The 20,013-nt window shown below is 52.8% G+C and overlaps 1 protein-coding gene across 2 annotated transcripts in view; it reads left to right on the plus strand.

The window, feature by feature from the left end:
• Positions 1 to 1,213: 1,213 nt before the first annotated feature.
• LOC120398419 overlaps positions 1,214 to 20,013 on the plus strand; it is a 66,954-nt gene continuing 48,154 nt past the window's right edge. The window contains exons 1-10 of one of the 2 annotated variants that reach the window (XM_039525841.1): positions 1,214 to 1,551; positions 1,977 to 2,141; positions 2,842 to 3,004; positions 3,522 to 3,625; positions 3,990 to 4,112; positions 4,927 to 5,501; positions 6,093 to 6,206; positions 6,875 to 6,979; positions 7,429 to 7,564; positions 8,063 to 8,219. In XM_039525841.1, the coding sequence (XP_039381775.1) occupies positions 5,265 to 5,501; positions 6,093 to 6,206; positions 6,875 to 6,979; positions 7,429 to 7,564; positions 8,063 to 8,208 (738 nt within the window). In that variant the 5' untranslated portion in view covers positions 1,214 to 1,551; positions 1,977 to 2,141; positions 2,842 to 3,004; ... (1 more) ...; positions 3,990 to 4,112; positions 4,927 to 5,264 and the 3' untranslated portion in view covers positions 8,209 to 8,219. Of the gene's footprint in view, positions 1,552 to 1,976; positions 2,142 to 2,662; positions 3,005 to 3,521; positions 3,626 to 3,989; positions 4,113 to 4,926; positions 5,502 to 6,092; positions 6,207 to 6,874; positions 6,980 to 7,428; positions 7,565 to 8,062; positions 8,220 to 18,480; positions 18,561 to 20,013 lie in introns of those variants that run through there. The other variant, XR_005594368.1, reaches the window with a different exon arrangement.

Raw genomic sequence — 20,013 nt, forward strand, 5'->3', positions numbered from 1 at the left:
CAGGCTGACGCATCTTATCTAATTTTCGACATCTAAGTGTCTGTTCTTTGTGTGCGATGAGACAGTTTAACACACTATGACAAACAGGAGATGCTTTTGTTTTGCAACAAAATATTTTTGCAAAGAATTTTCATCCCACTTGTTATGATTTCAAGAAACAAACTGGTTTAGGCTGAATGGGATTTTCTGACAGAAATGGTTTCAATGACAGTTCCCTACCATCTCGATTCCTGCTTATGAGGGGTTTGTTGTCTGTTAGAACAGGAGTCAGGACTGGTGGCTTCTCTTTCTGGCTCTGGCACCGCCTTGCCGTGTAGGCCATTGGGTAGGTCACTTTCCCTTCTCTGTACCTCAGGCTCCCTATCTGTCCAACGGGAACAGGGACAATTCTCGAACTCTGGGCAGTTGTGAGCCTGGGTGAGATAAGGGGCATAAAAGCCCTTTGTGAAGGAGAAAGGGGAGTTTCACAGTGTTTAGCACCAAGAAATTCTAATTTTTGCTAAAATGTCTAGTCTGCGGAAACAAGAAATGGATGTCTTTTTAAAAGCCCATTCAGGGATGTGAGTCCCACTCTTTTAGGTACCTGGGGTTCTTTGCCAGCAGGAGAGAAAAGGTGCCTGCCTCCATTTTTATGGCCTTAACAAACCAGGTGCTGAGCCCCAGTTCTCATCTGAGATCCCAAAAAAAGAACATCTTCCCATCCATTAACAAGACAGGACCTATCTTTAGAAGGGGAACAAAGAGAACTCTGGGACTTACAGACTAGCTAGCCTCACTTCCATACCTGGAAAGATACTGGAACACATTATTAAACAATCAGTTTGTCAGCACCTACAGGATAATTTGGTTCTTAGGACTAGTGAGCATGGATTTGTCAAGAACAAATCCTTCCAAACCAATCCTATTTCTTCCTTTGACAGGGTTACGGGCCTAGTGGAGGTGGGTAAACAGTAGACGTGATCTATCTTGGTGTTAATAAGGCTTTTGACACAGTCCCATAGGACATTCTCACAAGCAAACTAGGGAAATGCACATTCCCTCTCAAAGGCAGGGGGACCGGACATGAGGGCCTGGTTGTACTAGAACCAATGACAATAACAATAGTGACAGTGACTTCAGTGGGGCATGAAGCCTGGACCCAGATAAATCCCTCCCTTGGCTAAATACCCTATAACAAAATAGATGTCTTCCTACTCCGTCTAGGTGCTGGGTTGTGTGCAGTGGCGATGCTCAGGACCTCTACTATCGGGCTAGTGGAAAGCTGTCAAGGAGGAACTCTGAGGAGACCAATGGATGAATGGTGATCTCCATGGAAGAGAAGCCCTCTGGAGATGGAGCAGCAGGATAAGGTAGGTGTTGAAGGTCTTCTCCGGTGTCTTTGGGATGGGTGTCAATCTCGTCGATATGGTCGGAAGCACGATGAGACCCGTACCGCGCACAGGCTGCGGCTCAGATGGAAAGCAGCTTCATTCGCACAGGAGTCAGTCCTTTTAGATGTCAAGGCAGGAAAAAATGGACTGTTCCAAAATGGCAATGCCAAACAAGTCTGAGGTAAATCTGAGGTAATAGAACCTTCAGGGATTTGGGCGGGAAAACAGATGGAATGTCTGGAGTCCAAAGGTGGGAAAATCCAGTTCTAACCAGTTGAGGCTAGTTCTGAGTCAGTGCCCCTGAGGTAAACAAGGATTGAATCCTGAAGTCACATGTCACAGACTCCATTTTGTATTTCTTACTTTTAGTTATCCCAACACTGAGCCAGTTGTTTCCCCTCCTCAGGCCTGTTTCTCATCAGTAGGGTTGGGGTCAAGTCCCTACAACCCAAGGGGGTTGGGAGGCCCCAGAGAGGTGTGCAAAGTGCTGGGATGTCAGGAGCTGGGAGGCACTGTCACCCCCGCACTAGGGCAGTGTTTTGCACCTCTTGCTGCTGGCTGAGTTTCCCCATCCCTTGGCAATAAGACAGACTCTTATTTTCATAGCCAGTCGATCGCCCAGTGTCATCACCCTGCCTACTGGCTGGGCAGGGTAATTCCTCATGTCACCACCCTCTCCAGCCTGCCTTGGGCTTGGAGAGGGAGGAGGAGGGCGAGGGACAGCTGGCGACCCTGAACATCAGCCATCCATCGCTCCATCACCTAGAGCAAGTGAGTGGCATTAGGGTTTCTCGGTGGCTTTCCTTGTCTGTCTGGGGAGAGGCAGAAATAGGGGGAGAGAATCTCTCCCAAAGGAGATTCAATTTGAAAACTGCCCCCAGGAGCCCCTCTCTCTCAGACCGGGGAGTGGCTTCTCCAGAGCCGTCTCCGGTGTGTTTGGAAATGTCCCAACAATGGGGATCCCAGCCCTTCCCTTGTGGGAGACTGTTCCCCAGGCTGAGAGTCTCTGAGCTGGGCCAGACCGTGTGAGCTGCCGAGCATGGAAGTCAATGGGAAACGAGGGGGCCCTGGGCTAGCTATGCCTAGGGACTTTGATGTGGGGAATGGTTTCCCAGGAGAAGTCCAGACTCCTGGGTTCTGTTCCTTCTCTAGCCTGGGAGCGGGGAGTGTGGCCTGGGATGGCAGGAGGGAGCTGCTTGTCCAAAGTGACCAATGGTCTTTGTGACTGACCCCAGTGCTCAAAAAGGATGAGACTCCCCAGTTATTGCAGCACCAGGGATGATGAAGGGGAATGTTGGGAGCAGATCATCCAATGAACTCCTGCCCATGTGTGTAGCTTGCACTGCCTGCACCCCTGTGGGGGGAGGAGGAGCTGCTCTGGCTGGGGCAGGGATGGGGAGGGAACAAAAAGGCCCATTAGTGAGAGGCTGCCTTGATCCCAGACTCACGCCTGCTCCTTGCTCGGTTCCAGGATGTCCAGGCTCCTGAGGATGTTCAGGAAGAAGGCTCTGCAGCTGGTCCCAGAGCCTGAGGGAGGCAGCTGCCATCTTCCCCTGGAGCTCCCGACCGGGCCAGGAGGTGGAAGTGCCCAGCCTTCTGGCAAGAGGAAACCCGCTTCCGGCGCAGGGGCTGAGGTGGGAGAGGCACCAGCCAGGCCGAAATGGAGCTGGCCCAGGATGCAACTGGGCAGGCAGGATCCAGCCCAGGAGGGGAGCTGGGCAGGGAGGCTCTGGGGCTTGTTGTGTGGGTAGCACCGGCCCCAGGAGCCCAGACCTGATTCCAGCAGGAGGCATCGCCCTGCCCGGTCACTGAGGACCTTCCAGCCTCCCCAGGGCAGGAGGTCCCCAGCCCAGGGATCTGGCCTTAGCCACATGAACCCCACTGACACTAGGTGCTTCCACTTTGGTCCTTGGTGCTCCAGTTGCGGCGGCAGGCACCTCCCAGGGAGTCTAGGACAGTGTGTGAGGGGGTGTCTTTGCAATGGGCTTCTGAAGGAGTTGGGGGCTGAAGGCATCATTGAGTGGCGAGAGTGTTTGGCCCAATCTGCCCTAGGTCCCAGGGGTGGGAAGGGGGCACATTGCCCCACCATGTCCCTGTCCTTCCCTTGAGTGGCAGCAGACGTCACGCTGTCCCCTTCTCTCCCTGGTGCAGGGACGGCCAGGGACTCAGAGGAGGAAGAGGAGGAATGGGTGGCCATGGCCACAAAGGAGACTGCTCTCAAGAACATCCGAGAGCAGCTCCAGGGCTGAGAAAAGGTACAAACGTTCTCCAGCTGTGCTGGAACCGAGATTGTCCTGCCCCTTCCCAGCATCACAACCCCCTGCAAATGGTCTTGTAACCGATGATCCTCCACCCCAATGGGGACCTTTCTCCTCCATGATCTGGGACCCCCAAGCTGGGGATGTTTGTCACACACCAGCCAGGGTCTCTTTCCCTCTCCCCCCAGGCACTGTCCCAGATCCTGATCCTGCTTGTGTAGGGGTCGTAGGTGATTTGGACAATTGGTGGGTCCCCACTAACCCCCATTCAGGCCTGAGTCCTGCAGCTGGTGTGGGTGGGGTAGGGAGTTCCCTGGCTAACTGGCTCTCCATCTCCTAACCCCACTCCTGGTGGATGCAGGATGAGGCCCAGCATCTCATGTTTCAGCACACCATCCATCCTGCGTGTCTCGCTGAACAACAGAGAGGGCAGGACACACTGGAGACACACTGCTCCAAGGCGGTTGTGATGGAGAGGATTGTGGTGAGTGAGACATGGTGATCGGCAGCTGGAGGGAGTACAGAGACATGGGATGGGTAGGGGTCTACCCAGGCCAGTGGATGGGAGATGGCTGGTGCTGGAGGGGTAGCTGAGGGTGGGGATTGCTGGAGCTGAAGATTGGGGAGAAGAAACAAGATAAATTCTGAGATTGGTCACTAGTGGGCAGGAATCGGAGAAGCGGGAGGCAGGGGGATTCTGCTGGCTGTGTGGGGTGCTGACTGGGTAATCTCCTCATTGGGAAGAGTTAGTGAGACCCGAATCTACAGACTCCTTTGTTTCCTTTGGGTCTCACAGGAGCTCATTGAGGAGCTGCCTGATAACTCTCCACCCGACGGCGTCCTCGCTAACTCCCTGATTGCTGTGGGCAACCTCAGATACCGAGACCCTCCCGCCCGGTTCCCCTAACCCCGGTGCTGCTCAGGCCCAGAGCTGGGAGTCACTGCCCCTCCTGCTCCCAAGTCACTTCCCAAGGGTGACTCCTCTGGCAGAAGTGATGGGAAGGTTCCCTCTCTCCCTGCTGTGGTGTTCTTTTCACTCCAGTAACATTGCAATGGCTTTGGGGAGAGGCTCACTCCCAGGATCAGATAGAGGAGGGGCAGCAGGGTCCAGGGAACAGGTGCTATTCCTGTTCTGCCACTGTCTGTCTGGGAAACCTCGGCCTTGTCATTCCCTGGCTCAGTGACTCAGTTTCCATTCTTGCCAGCCTCTGCCTAGCTCCCTGCAGTTTCACGTCCATGTTGGTGCCAGTCCCACCCCCGCACTGCATAGTCTAATAGCGGCTCCTCTCCCTTGCAAGCACCATGACACCTGCCCTGGAGCCAGAACTGGAGACCCACCTCCTTCGAGCTGCCCTGCATGCCATCTTCACCCTGGGCACGGAGAAGGACACCACTCAAGTCCAGGTAGATCATTCTAAAGTCATGGTTTGAAGAGTCAGCTGTCAACCTGCCACAAATCATTTTTAATTGCCTGCAGTCGGATGTGAATGAGAGAAGCCAGGATATGTGTTTGGAGGGCTCACCAGTGCTTCCGAGAGACCCCTTGTGATGGGGCAGACTGGCCCCGCACTGGGACTGAGAGAGTTAACCCTTCCCTGCTGGCAGAGGAAGACATGCCCCTGAGGCTCTGCTGGGCATGCTCCAACTGGGAGTCAAGCATAAAAGCCTGCAGAACTGCTTAGTTAGGGCTGGCAGCTCAGGAAGAAGGATGCCCTGCAGAAGCTCCAGCCCAGGAGCAGTTGCAAGGAAGGAGGGAGCTGAGGAGCCAGGAAGCAGGCCCAGAGACTGGCAGCTGTGGGAATTCCAGGGAGCATCGGGTGCTGAGGATCCTGAAGACCCTGATGCCACAAGAACTGCTACGTTTGGAGGAATGGTAGGAAGTGACCCAGGGAAGGGAAAGGAATAGTATCTCCCACTATTATGAAGGCAGCGTATTTTGGTAGGATTCCCCGCTGACTTGTGGTGGATCATGCCATCACTGACAGAGCCCTGGGTCAGAGCCTGGTGAAGGCGAGTGGGCCCAGGCTCCCCTACTGGGGGTATCTACCCCCCTCCTTTTGGGGGATGATGTAGTTCACCCACCCCTCTCTCACTCCAAAGGAGGTAGATGAACTCTGGCCGCTGGGCCACGCTATCCCCCAAGGGGAGAAGAATTTAGAGAGATTCTAGCCATTAGGCCACACTGCCTTAGGAACGCACTATAGAAACTCCGGCTGCTGGGCCACGCTACCTGACCCAGAGAAGAGGGTGTAGAGAGACTCTGGCCATTGGGCCATACAGCCCTTACTACCGGGGAGGTAGTAAGACCGATGTAGACACAGGGAGGCGGGGTTAACCCCGCTTTCTCCCTCTTGAATCAAAGGGTTGATGAGAAACGAAACCTGCCACACCCCTCTTCCCACCCTGTGGTAGGTGTAGCCCCACTTTCCTTAACTCTGACCCATGGCTCTCCCTTGCTTTGCAGGATCTGCATAGGGTCTTTCCAGACCTCCTGGACACCATGCTGGGGAACCTGCTGGCGGAGTCCCCAGACACCAACAGGCTCCACTACATCTTGAAGGTGACCCCGATGAGAGGGGTGCGGGCAATTTTACCTTAACTCTTAGATCCATTTTCCAGTCTATCCTCCTTGGTCAGGGCAGTGAGTGCAATGCAGTGTCAGGCCCTTCCTCCTTGAAGGACAGAGGAAGCAGCTGGGACTTCAAGGCAGAGCTCTGCCTGGTTCTGTTGAGCACTAACCACAGGGCTCCTGGCTGGCTTGCAGAGTGAGAGTCTGAAGCCCTCCTGTGACATCCAGAAGATGGTCCTCAGGTAGGAGGCATAGGCTCCTTCCTAGAGAAACAGAAGGACCCCAGAGAATCAGCCCTTCTCTCCAACAGACCCTGAAATTCCTAGGGGGATTGTGCTCACACTCAGTCCCTTCACCCAACCAAGGACTTGAGAGCCAGGGAGGAGTGAGAGGTCTGTCTCCTTCCTGGTGAGCTGTTCAGGAATCAGGAGTTCAGGGAGGATGGGACCAGCCCCAACACCGAGCATTGTCCCAATCTAGAGAGACAATGACAAGTTGTGACCTGCAGAATAGAAGCATCGTCCTGGGGGCAACAATCCCCTTCTAAAGCTCTGCAATCAATAAATCAGATATTCCACCCCACACACAGTGTCTCAGCCCCCTGGGTTAGGGGAGGGTCTCATTAACACAACACATACACCTGCCCTTTGATCCTGAGCTGCCTCCTTTCCCCACAGCAAATTAACTACTGGATCGTGTCCAGGGTGTCGCAGGAGAGAGCCAGGGCCATTAGGAGCAGCACGGCCCTGCTCAGATTCACCATCACCCTTCCTGAGTTTGACGTAAGTGACCTCTGACCCCAGCTTCCTGACTCCAGGCGCAGGCGGGCTGGCTCCAACTGGCTGTAGGATCTGCTGCTGCAGGGGCTGTGGGTTAGGAATGTTCCTCTTGGGGAGGCAGAGGCAGAGGCGGGAATGAGCTTGGCTTGAGTCAAGTTCTTCTTGTCCTGGTTAAGTGGTGACTGGGCTTTTAAGGGGACCATGCTCCAGGTTCATGCCTTCCTGTCAACCTGGAGCAGCTGGGGAAGCAAATCCTCCTGGAGGGCCCTGCCCACATCCCTGTACTCCAGGCTCCCCTGGCGGCAGAGGAAATTAAGGATCTAGCTCTAGCTTCTATCCTCTAGCATCTCCCGCAAAGCGGCTGAGGGGAAAAAGAGAGTCCTGGCTCAGGGGGAACTGGAATCTGACAGGAAAATGCTGATGGAGTCCCCTCTCTCTCTCCCTTCCATTAGAACTCCGCAGAATTCCCCAGGCTGGGTCACCATGTGGCACAGCTGGCTCTGTTCATCAGTGACCCAGGCAAGGACCTCAGCCAGCAGGCCAGGGAGGGGGTTTACCGGCTCTACCAGCTGCTGCTGCACCAGAGGGGTAAGGAACCCAGCTGGGAAATGGCACCCGACAGAAGAGTGAGACTGGGACCCCAGCCAATTTCTCTCAGACTGATCCCAGCTGGAGGATGAGTCTCTGTCTGTCTCTTTCTCTGTTCTACACCCCTCCCCTGCAATTCTGTTGGGCCAGGCACGCAGCGAGGACTCTGCCCACTGTGCAGCCACCAATGGGATTGGAAGGACACAGGCACTGCAACATGAATGCCAAATGCATGTGTCTCTTTCCCATGGCTGACCATCCAGGAGGCTGACGAGCTGTGGTATTCGGACAGGAGGCTCCTGGGCTACAGGAACACGGCCAGGGTGGGGGAAGTAAGGACATTCTACCAGGGCATGAGACAGGTCAGGGAGTGGGGGTGGCTGGGTCCCTTGCAGTGGCTGCCTCCTGTGGCTACTAGATGGAGATGCCGTTCTAGCCCCAGGATTTGGAGCCTGGCCTTGGGCAATCTGCTAATGCCTCACATCCTGTTGGTTTTAGGTCTTTGGCAAGTTCTTCTCGGAGGGGCAGAGAAAATTTTTCCTCCAGACGGAGGGCAGTGCTGGCCATCCACGATCTCCTGCTGTGTGTCAGCCAGGCTGGGCTGCTCCTCGCCTACTCCCTCCTGGGGGAAGCCCAGCAGCTGATGGGGGACAAGGTAAGCAGCTGCATTAGACTCAGGAGATTGGGGCGGGACCGAGGCCTCATTGCCATCCTATCACCATTCGCTGGCCTGGCAGCAAGGAGCCTGGTGGGGAATGAGAGTGAGAGCAGGTGCTACTGGGAAGGGAGATGAATTCACCTCCATGAGCAGGAGGAAACCAGCTTGTCCCCAGAGCAGCTCCAACGCAGCTCTTTAACAAGACTAATTAATGAGAAGCATTACCTCCTCACGGACTTATGTTCTTAGGGCACGGTGCTTTTGCTCTTGGAAAGAGCAGACGAGTACCCTAAGTGAGCCCTCTGCGAGCCTCTCCTGTCCCATAGGGCCTCATCCAGTTCCCAGTTGCCTAGTGTCCATGTCAACCAAGCCACCACCTAGAGAGAAGGGGAGGTTTCAGTCTGCAGGGGCTGCTGATCTGCCCCATTCACCAGGGCTGCCATCCTGTGGCTTCAGCATTAGTGTGTGGGATGACTTGGGGCAAGAGCTCAACCTCCTTGTAACCCACTTCACTGCTGCCAGAATCCCTCCTGCCCTCCCCCCACCCCCGCTAGAGCCTCCTCCCTGGCCAACCTCCTCCGCTCTCCGCTGCAGGTACTGTTCTGGCAAACTGTAAATGGGGAGTTAGGGGATGGGGAAATGGAGCCCCCTGGCACTCACTAATAGGAGCTGGGGCAGTAGAGCCACCAAATGTTCTAAGGGCTGGAGAAAAATGCCCTCTAGTGAGCTATTGAAAGATCTCAACCTGTTTAGCGCATCAAAAGAAGATTGAAAGGTGACTTCACTGAAGTGTTGAAGTGCCTTAATGGAGAGTAAATATTGGGTATCAAAGGGGGCTTTAATCTATCAGAGAAAGGCATAACAAGACTCAATGGCTGGAAGATGAAAAGAGACAAATTCATACTACAAATAAGGCACAACTATTCAACAGCAAGGATGATTCACCACAGGAGCAAACTACCAAGAAATGTGGTGGATTATCCATCTCTTGATGTCATTTAATGATGACTAGATGCCTTTCTGGAATGTGTTTGCCCCAAAAGTAGCTATTGTGCTATACAGGAAGCCTGAGATATGCGCGGGGTTAGAATAGATGCTCTAAAGGTCTCTTCTGGCCATAAAGTCTACAACTTTGGAAAAACTGAGTGTAGCATTGGGAGCAGCCTCTGGTGTTTTACTGTCTAGCCGGCTTGCTTCCTGGAGTGAACACTGATTGAGTGGGGTGATCCACAGGGAGTAGCTCAAACCTTGAAAGTGTCTGGCCAGCGGCAGGACATTAGCACTTCAGGGGAAGGGTGGGTGTGGCAGTGACATCACAAAGGCCTTTTGCAGGACCTCAGCCTATTGGTCAAAGGTGGTGGGGAGGTGGTGACCTCACAGAGAGATGCTGACATCAGCCAGGCAGGACAGGGGCGCAGAGCTAGGGAAATCTCAGAGACCCCTGTGGCTCTGCTTCAGCATGTCTCCTTCTCAAGGTCTCTCTTTGAGGACTTAGAGAGTTTACGTAAGTGAGTGCGAGGAGGAACCTCTTTTGAGTTTTCTCCTTTCCTTTACTGACTTTACTAGAAAACAGACATTCCTGTTTAGAAGGTAAGAGCCTCCGAGAGGTTTGGAACCTGCTCAGTCTGATGCATCTGGTGCCAGCTGAACTCTAGGGATGGAAAACACTAGTTTAAGGTGGCAGAATTTTAAGGTGCTGGAGGGGCAGCTGAGGGCATGCATTGCTGGGACTGAAGATTGGGGAGAGGAAACGAGAGAGATTCTGAGCTTGGTCACTAGTGGGCAGGAATCGGAGGAGCGGGAGGCAGCTGGGGGGTTCTTCTTTGAGTGCTGTCCCTTTGGGTGCTCCACTCTAGGTGACGGTGCGTCCCGGTGCTGTTGATCGGAGATTTTCGGTAGCAGTGCCTGGTTGGCGCGAACACACTCAGTTGGTATCTCCCATCTCGTTGGAATCTTCCTGAGTGCCTGTTCCCCACACCCTCCTCGGTTTCTTCTCAACCGACCTCGGCTGAAGACGGGACTCGGGGCAGTGCTGCCTTTTCTTCCCTGGTCTCTATAGGAAACAGTAACAAAAAACATAGAAATAATTAGTAGTTACTTCCCAGTTTTTTTCCCTTCCTTTAGTATAGTTACATAGTTACTTACTTAGTTTAAAAAAAACATAAGCAAAACAAAACAAAGAACCCTCAGGCTTGTCTCCCGTTGAGACACTCTCCTCGGCCATCCTTAATTCATAATGCCAGGAGCTTCAGGATTCAAAAGATGCATCTCCTGTCAGGAATCCATGCCACAGTCAGATGGGCACTCACACTGTGTGAAGTGCCTCGGGGACACTCACATCCCCGCGCAGTGTCTTCATTGCGCGAGCCTCAAGTCAAGAACTCATCGTGACAGGGATCTGCGGCTCAAAATCCTCATGATGGAAAAATCCTTACAGTCACTTTCGGAGACGGGAAAGGCTAAACACGCTCCCTCACACTCTCTAGCCAGATCGGAACCAGTGGGCAGCGTTGCTTCACCCTCCCTGGAGCGGAGGCAAGAAGCAGAGCAGTATCACAGGAGAGGCTCTAACAAGGGTAGGGGGTCTCCCGCGAGATCCCTACCATTTGTGCTGACAGCACCAAAGGCAGGTGCCTCAGCCTGCTCTAATGCCTCAGCCACGGCTCTGACAGAGCACAGAGGCAGGGACCGACCTCCCGCGCCGGGAAGTTCCTTGTGGATCCGGTCCCCTCAGCGCCGCAAACGGCCGCGGTGTGGACACCGCGCTCCTCCTCGGCACCGCAAACGGCCACATTGCCGACACCGTGCTCCTCCTCGGCACCGACAATGACCGCGGTGCCAACAGTACGCTCAGCCTCAGCAGCAAAAATGGCCCCGGTGCCGACAGCGTGCTCAGCCTCAGCACTGAAAATGGCCACAGTGCCGACAGCGCGCTCAGCCTCAGCAGCTAAAACAGCCGTGGTGCCGACACGCGCTCAGCCTCGGCACAGAGAAGAACATTGGCACCGAGCCTGTCTTCTACCCGGGCACCAGCAGCAGACCCCCTGCAGGGCACCTCTAAGCAGTCTGCAGCAATACTTTCATTCTCACTTTCTCCTACTAATGAGCTAGAGCAGAGAGCAGGCTCAGCTCAGCCCAGGGAACAGAAGCAACAATTTCTCACTCAAAGTGACCTTTCAGGGCCACCTGAGCCTCACTCTCCGCTCCTAGATACACGGGACTCATTTTTTGAACCGCCACTCTCTCCACCTGAACTGGCTTTCACTGATGCTGAACTTGATTTACAGCAGCAAGCGGAGTTCTCCCCTCCTGCTTCTCCTCCACAGGTGCCTCTGCCACCTCAGGTCATGGCTCAAGGTCACTAACCTCAGTTTCCCTACTTTGCCCTCCCGTGGGCGGCACATGGGTTCTTCTACCCTATGCCTTGGCCTCAGTGGTACCCTTGGCAAAATCCTCCTACCAATCATCCTCCTTCTGTGCCTCAATCTCCTGCTCCGTCCACTTCTAGGGTGCCTGACCCCCCTCTTGAGACTGGGAGCTATGCACCATATCCTGACTCACCAACCCCTAACTCTCCACTAGCCTCAGATGAAGCCCCCCCCCCACTTCGCCTCCACAGGCCGTGGACGACTGCAAACAATTTCAAGAACTTTTTAGGAGGGTGGCACTCAGTCAAGATATCCCCTTAGTAGAGGTTCAGGAGACGCAACACAAACTCCTCAGAATCCTTCAACCGTCTGTAACCCTTCTGCCCCTCTGAGTTGGCAGCAACAAGGGCTGGGTTCAGTATCCAGGGGTTCCGTTTCAATAACGCAAATGCAAAACCGGCTCGAGCCCCCACCCAGTGACCTGGGACAATTACATACCACCCCCTGGGCACCTCTAGGAGGCAATACTTCGCCTCTCGCAAGCACAGAGTCTGAGTGTAGCAAAATCCTTTTAATAAAGGAGGGAAACAATGTGGCATCATATTGGGTGTCGTGGAAAAATTGACCACACCGTTGATTTTGGGCCAGACACACTGAGGCACCTTTATTTCAATTATGCATAAAGGGAAGGTCGGCGTGTCCCCATACAAGGGGGGGTCAGTCGCCTTGTCTTTAACAGATTTTCACCAAGCTTATAAAGGCTAAAACCACAAAGCATAATTACACATCACACACATTATACTTTATTAACTCCTTATTTGGCATACTTCCTTACTTTTAGCGAGCCTGTCACTGCCCCTTACCATCTAGGGTTTTTCCTGTTATTGTGCCAAATGTGGTTTTCGTTGGTAGTCTGCCTGCCTTAAGACCCCTCCTTTTCGGTCGCATTGGATAAGACTCTCGTCGCATTCTAGCTGAGCTTCCCTCAGTTCCCCTTTCTCTGGTTTCTTCATCACCACCACCCCCTCTCGTGCCCCTGATATAGACAAACAAGAAGTTTGCAGAAGTTAACCTTTGTCCTATATAGCAATTGGGTTTTGCTAACAGGCCTGGGCCTGAAAGGCAGGGGTTAGGATGCAGTTTGCTTCTGACCCTATGGGTGGGGGTCTGGCAAATTCCCTATCACATTACAAATTTCAATTGTCAACAACGCCTTACCTGGTATAATCCTTGCCATCAGCAAGCCAATCAGAGCCCCTTACCACCCAGGAGCCCCCCTGTCACTGTCCCAGACGCTCCCCGCCCTTGCCACACACCCAATGCCACCATTTCCAACAATGCTGCACAATAAGCCCTTTCCTAACTACTTGTGTGCCCACCTACATGCGGTCACATTGTCTGCTATACTAAGGCCATATTGCACAACCATCAGTTGATTTTGGTTCCCCTTTCTCCTGTTGGCCCCTTGATTATGCCACCCAAACTATTACAAATTTTCCTATGCCTTAATGTCAAGCTGGCCTACAATGGCCTGCAAAAACTTGTGCGTAGCAAGCATTGTCTAGGGTAAGCGGGACCCTGTAAAATCCCCATCATTGGGGAAACACCACAAACAGGATTCATAATGTAAACCATGAGCAAAAGACCCACCAAGTAAGTTTTGGTAATGTCCTTTTCCCCTTAGGGTCTTAAGTCCAATCACCCCAAAGTCCAACAACCCAAAAGTCTCTGTTTCTGGTCAGTGCCACCCCAGAGTTCAAAAGTTTATCTGCAGAGTTTTACCCCCTCCCAGCCTGGGTGGAAATAGGGGGGCACACACAGGGTGTTAAGGGGCACCTTACGTGGGCCGGGGCTGACTGCTCCGCCTCTCCGTGGAGTTCTGCTGCAGCCTTCACCACGACCGGCTCCACTCCACCAGCTGTGTCGCTCCTCCAGCCGACCCATGAGCTGCTCCAGCCGTCCCCGCAAACCGCTCCGCTCCGCGGGCTGCTCCAACGTGCTGCAAACTGCTCCACTCTGCCAGCCACTTAGCGATAGATCTTCAGACTCCCCCACTAGCTAACACAGCACTCAGTGATTTCACCTCAGTAAGCTTAGCTCTTTTAGTGATTTCAGCTCTTAGTGATTTCAGCTTGTAGTAGGGGAGCCCCAGTGCTGGTGCACCATTGACCCAAATTGAATTCAGCTCAGCAGCCTCGAGATGGACTCCTAATGGAATCAAAATTAGCTCTACTCTTCAACAATGGAGAGAGGAGGATGTGCAATTGGTGTTCCAGGCCCTCAAAAGGGGCCCATACCATCAGGTACACACACCAGTCCCCAAGCTCTCTCAATTCACTGGGTTTTGGCACCCATGTCCCTTGTCTAGCGAGTGCTACTTAATTGACTGTCATAAAGCAGTCTCATAGTTCCTCATTCACATAATCAGGGTGACAACACTTTATTCCTTCTGCCCCAATAACAAAGAAATTGGGGATCCCAGAGCTGTCAAAATAACCATCCCAGGCTGCCGTGGGCTATGCTAGTTGGGGTGGGTGTGCCAATGCAAATACCTGAAATTCCTTTCCACACTCCCCATAATTCACCACCAGATGTCAGGGTAGAGCTCATCCTGACTCTGCTTACACGTCTATGCCCTCAAAAATCATGCTCCCTATAAACGAAGCACTCATGGAGCCAGCTGACACTCTCTGGCAAACCCCAGCTTCTTCAGTACCAACTTGCAAGAAGGCTGAACATAAATACTTTGTCCCTGAAAAGGACGCAGACTTCCTATTTTCTCTTCCACCACCGAACTCCCTTGTCATGGATGCAGTTGCACCTAGGACGAAACAGTCACAATATCGACCCACCCCACAAGAAAAGGACCTTAGATGCCTTGACATCTTGGGCCGCAAGGTTTATACATCCTCTACACTACAATTAAGAATTGCAAACTATTCTGCTCTCCTCGCCAGTTATGATTTTGATAATTACAATAAACGTTTTGAATTTGCCTCCTACATTCCAGAGGCTAGAAGAGCAGACTTCAAATCAATCCTGACTGAGGGCCAACTGATTTCCAGAACGGCCCTACAGGCGTCTTCAGACACGGCGGACACAGCAGCCCGTACCACTGCAACTGCTGTGGTTATGCACAGATCCTCATGACTCTCCACATCCGGCATACCTAAAGACCTCCAGACCAAACTTTTCCCCAAAAAAACTGATGAACTCCTACACAACAGGAAAGATTCTAGAGCAACACTGCGCACCCTGGGCATTCACCCATCTCTTCCCAGGAGACAACGATACCAACCCTACCAAAGACCATGCATACAACAGTACTATCGTCTTCAACACAGACCATACGACACAACTAGGAATCGTACTAGACCCCCCCAAGCGCAGACAAAATCAAAATCAAGCCACCACCTTCCGTCCATCGGGCAATAAACAACAGTTTTGAAATGTTGGTCGAGGGCCTGCATGACCACCCCTTGATTCCACCACTTACTTGTCCATTTGGCCACCACTTCCAGAATTTCCAACATGCCTGGCAGCGGATTACACAGGACCGCTGGGTCCTCAAATAGTTCAGTCTGGTTGCTCCATCCCTTTTACATCCTACCCTCCTACCCTTCCTTGTCCCTCTTCAGGGACTCTTCTCAAGAACAATTACTTCACACAGAGGTGGCACATCTTCTGCAACTAGGCTCAGTGGAACCTGTGCCAACGCAACAGCAAGGGACAGGTTTCTATGCCCATTACTTTCTAACTCAGAAAAAGACCGGAGGATGGAGACCTATACTAGATCTACGCCGACTGAACAAATTCATGATGATACAAAGATTCAAGATGGTCACACTGGGCACAATAATACCTGCACTGGATCAAGGGGACTGGTTCACAGCCCTCGACCTACAGGATCCTTACTGTCATATATCAATTCATCCAGCTCACAGATGCTTCCTACGATTCACAGTCGGTCAGGACCATTTTCAATACAGAGTTCTTCCTTTCGGACTCTCCACAGCACCAAGAGTTTTTTCCAAGACTCTAGCTGTGGTTGTGGCTCACCTCCGCAAACACGGGGTCACACTGTTCCCCTACCTGAACGATTGCCTCATCAAGGGCGACTCCTATGGCGAGACACTTCAAGCTACCCGTTTTGCCATCTCCCTCTTTCACAGCCTAGGCCTCCAAATAAACATCAAAAAATCTACCCTGACACCTACACAACAGATCGAGTTCATCGGAGCTCATCTCAACTCAATCCGGAGCAGGGCCTCACTCCTATATCACAGATTCCTCGCTATCACGCAGCTCATATGCACACTCTCTATTCATCCCAGGACACAAGCAAGAATCTGCCAACAGTTCCTCGGTCAAATAGCAGCCACCACCATCGTGGTTCAACACGCCAGGCTACACATGAGATATCTCCAGGGCTGACTCAACTCCAGTTTCAAACCCAACAGACACCCCTTAGGGATGCTGCTAACTCCTCCTCCCAATGTTATAGCTTCCCTACAGTGGTGGACAAGTCCAGAAAACCTCTGCACAGGGGTTTCCTTCCAGCAACGATCCCCAACGCTCATGCTCACCACGGACGCTTCCCTAATCGGTTGGGGAGCGCATTTAGGGGGACACAGGGCACAAGGCCGGTGGTCCGCATCAGAGATGCACCTACACATAAATCTCTTAGAGCTCAGAGCAGTGAGGAGAGCATGCCTTCACTTTCTTCCCCTCATAAAGAATAAATATCTGCGGGTCTTAACAGACAACATAGCATGTACGTACTACATAAACAGACAAGGGGGAGCCTGATCACATTCCCTTTGCATGGAAGCCATTCAACTATGGAATTGGTGCGTACGACATCGAATACAAATCATCGCTTCCTACCTACCAGGCTGCCAGAACACTACTGCCGACGCACTCAGCAGGCACTTCTCGACAGAACACGAATGGGAACTGCACTCTGCAATACTCCAACAGCTCTTCTCCCTCTGGGGCACCCCGTCAATAGATCTCTTTGCCACAACCCAAAACTGAAAATGTCCCCTGTTTTCTTCCAGAGTGGGACTCGGGACTGCATCCCTAGGAGATGCATTCCTCATCCCATGGAACAACTACCTCCTGTACACCTTCCCACCAATCCCTCTGTTACACAGGGTTCTTAGGAAGATTGCGGACGACAAGGCCCAGGTCATCCTTATTGCCCCAGGTTGGCCAAGACAGACGTGGTATCCCCACCTACTCCACACGTCCTCCGTCACCCACGGGCTCTCCCCAACAGGCCAGACCTCCTTTCCCAGGACAACGGATGGGTTCTTCAGCCTCAGCTCCAAAAGCTCCACCTCACAGCCTGGTTCCTTTATGTTTCCAAACCCATGAACTAGCCTGTTCCGAGCAAGTCCAATATGTCCTCCTGCACAGTAGGAAAGACTCCACTCGTAAAACCTACCTGCAGAAGTGGAAGCGTTTTGCTCTCTGGTGCTCACATAATCACTTAGCACCCAATAACGAGACTCTCCCTTAACAGGACGGACTTTCGCTCAGCTCCATCAAAGTGCACCTGGCGGCGCTTACCACTTTCCATGACCTATTAGATAGGTATTCACTCTTTACCCACCCCACCATAAAACGCTTTCTCACGGGCCTGCAAAATCTCTACCCTGAAATTTACCCAACAGCGGCTGCATGGAATCTTAACCTCGTTCTTCATGCTCTCGTGAAACCTCCATTTGAGCCCTTGGCTACCTCCTCTCATCTCCATATGTCCATGAAGGTGGCTTTCTTAGTTGCCATAACATCGGCAAGGAGAGTTGGTGAAATGAGCACCTTGATGGCCCACCCTCCCTACACAATCTTCTCCAAAGACAAAGTCACTTTGAGACCACATCCTAAATTTCTTCCTAAGGTGGTATCGACCTTCCACCTCAACCAACCTATATATTTACCTACTTTCTATCCCAAACTTCACAAGACTCTGCAAGAGGCAGCCCTGCATACTCTTGACATCAGGCGAGCAATCGCCTTTTATTTAGACAGGACTAAACCATTTTGCAAGTCTCCACGACTGTTTCCATTGCCGAAAGATCGAAAGGCACGGCTATCTCTAAACAATGCCTATCCAAGTGGATCTCTGACTGTATCAGATCCTGTTACCGTGCGAAAAATCTTCAACCACCCGAAGGCATTAGAACTCATTCCGCTCGAGTCATGTCGACATCCGTTGCCTTCCTACACAACATTCCCATTCCTGACATCTGCAAAGCTGCTACATGGTCATCTGAGCACACGTTTGCAAAACACTATGCTCTCACGCAAGACACCTTGGCAGACACCATAGTAGGCCATACAGTACTATCTACAGTAGTCACTGCCGCATCTCCAAAGTCCAACCAACCATAGTGGGTACTGCTGTACATTCACCTAGAGTGGAGCACCCACAGGGACAGCACTCGAAGAGGAAGAGAAAGTTACTCATCTTGCAGTAACTGAGGTTCTTCGAGATGTGTGTCCTTGTGGGTGCTCCACTCCCCGCCTTCCTCCCCTCTACTTTGGAGTACTGGTATGATTCTCCACGGTAGAGAAGGAACTGAGGAGGGTGTGGGTTGCACGCACTCAGGAAGAGTCCAATGAGACGGGAGATACCAACTGAGTGCATGTGCCCCAACCAGGCACTTCTACCGAAAATCTCCAATCAACAGCGCTGGGACTCACCCTCACCTAGAGTGTAGCACCCATAGGGACACACATCTCGAAGAACCTCAGTTACTGCAAGGTGAGTAACTTTCTCATCCTGCTGGCTGTGTGGGGTGCTGACTGGGTAATCGCCTCACTGGTAAGTGTCAGTGAGCCCCGAATCTCACACACTCTTTTGTCTTCTTTGGGTCTCTCAGGAGCTCATTGAGGAGCTGTCTGATAACTCTCCACCCGGCGGCGTCCTCGCTAACTCCCTGATTGCTGTGGGCAACCTCAGGTACCAAGACCCTCCCGCCCGGTTCCCCTAACCCCGGTGTTGCTCAGACCCAGGGCTGGGAGTCACTGCCCCTCCCGTTCCCAGGTCGCCTCCCAAGGGTGGCTCCTGTGGCAGAGGTGGTGGTAAGGTTCCCTCTTTCCTGGCTGGGCTGTTCTTTTTGCTCCAGTAACATTGCAATGGCTTTGGGGAGAGGCTCACTCCCAGGATCAGATAGAGGAGGGCAGGGGCGGCTCTAGACATTTTACCGCCCCAAGCACGGCAGGCAGGCTGCCTTCAGCGGCTTGCCTGCGGAGGGTCTGCTGGTCCCGCGGCTTTGGCGGACCTCCCGCAGCTGCTTCTGGGGCTCCCGCAGCTCCCGCAGCTGCAGGAGGTCCGCCGAAGCCACGGGACCAGTGGACCCTCTGCAGGCAAGCTGCCGAAGGCAGCCTGCGCCTGCGGGAGGTCTGCCGTAGCCGCGGGACCAGAGGACTCTCCGCAGGCACGCCTGCGGGAGCTCCACCAGAGCTGCAGGACCCTCTGCAGGCAAGTCGCCGAAGGCAGCCTGCCTGCTGCCCTCGCAGCGACCGACAGAGCTCCCCCAGTGGTTTGCCACCCCAAGCACGTTCTTGGCATGCTGGTGCCTGGAGCCGCCCCTGGAAGAGGGGCAGCAGGGTCCAGGGAACAGGTGCTTTCTTCTTCGAGTGTTTGCTCATATAGATTCCAATTAGGTGTGTGTGCACCGTGTGCACGTTCATCGGAAGATTTTTACCCTAGCAACACTCAGTGGGTCGGCTGAGGCGCCCCCTGGAGTGGCACCGCTATGGCGCCAGATATATACCCCTGCCGGCCCATCACCTCCTCAGTTCCTTATCGCCTGTGACGGTCGTTGGAACTGTGGAGTGCAGCATAGCTGATCTCCACCTCCCTAGCTTTCCTTGTTTTTCTATAGATAGTTGTGAATAGTTCAGTAGTTTTATAGTTATACTTAGATATTTAGTGATTTGTGTGTGTGTATATATATATATATATATATATATATATATATATATATATAGTGATGGAGCAAGGCCAGATGGCTACAGGAACGTACTGAGGAGCAGGTATGTTAGCTCCAGGCTAAGCAAATCCCTAGTACCATGGGAACCAACATGGCAGTTGCACCAGGCTAATCAAGGCACCTGGGGCCAATTAAGAACTTTCTAGAAGGCACCGGAGAGAGCTACATTGATTGGAGCACCTGCAGCCAATCAGGACAGGCTAATCAAGGCACCTGGTATAAAAAGGGGAGCTCACGCCAGTCTTGGGGGGAGGAGCCAGAGGAAAGAAGTGCGCATGAGGAGCTGGGAGCAAGAGACACAAGGAACTAAGAACTGAGAGGGGGTACTACTGGAGGATTGAGGAAAACACCATACAATCAAGCAGCATCAGACACAAGGAGGATCCTGTGGTGAGGATAAAGAAGGTGTTTGAAGGA

This window comes from Mauremys reevesii, linkage group 2, assembly GCF_016161935.1.
Source record: "Mauremys reevesii isolate NIE-2019 linkage group 2, ASM1616193v1, whole genome shotgun sequence".
In the NCBI taxonomy this organism is placed as follows: domain Eukaryota; kingdom Metazoa; phylum Chordata; order Testudines; family Geoemydidae; genus Mauremys; species Mauremys reevesii.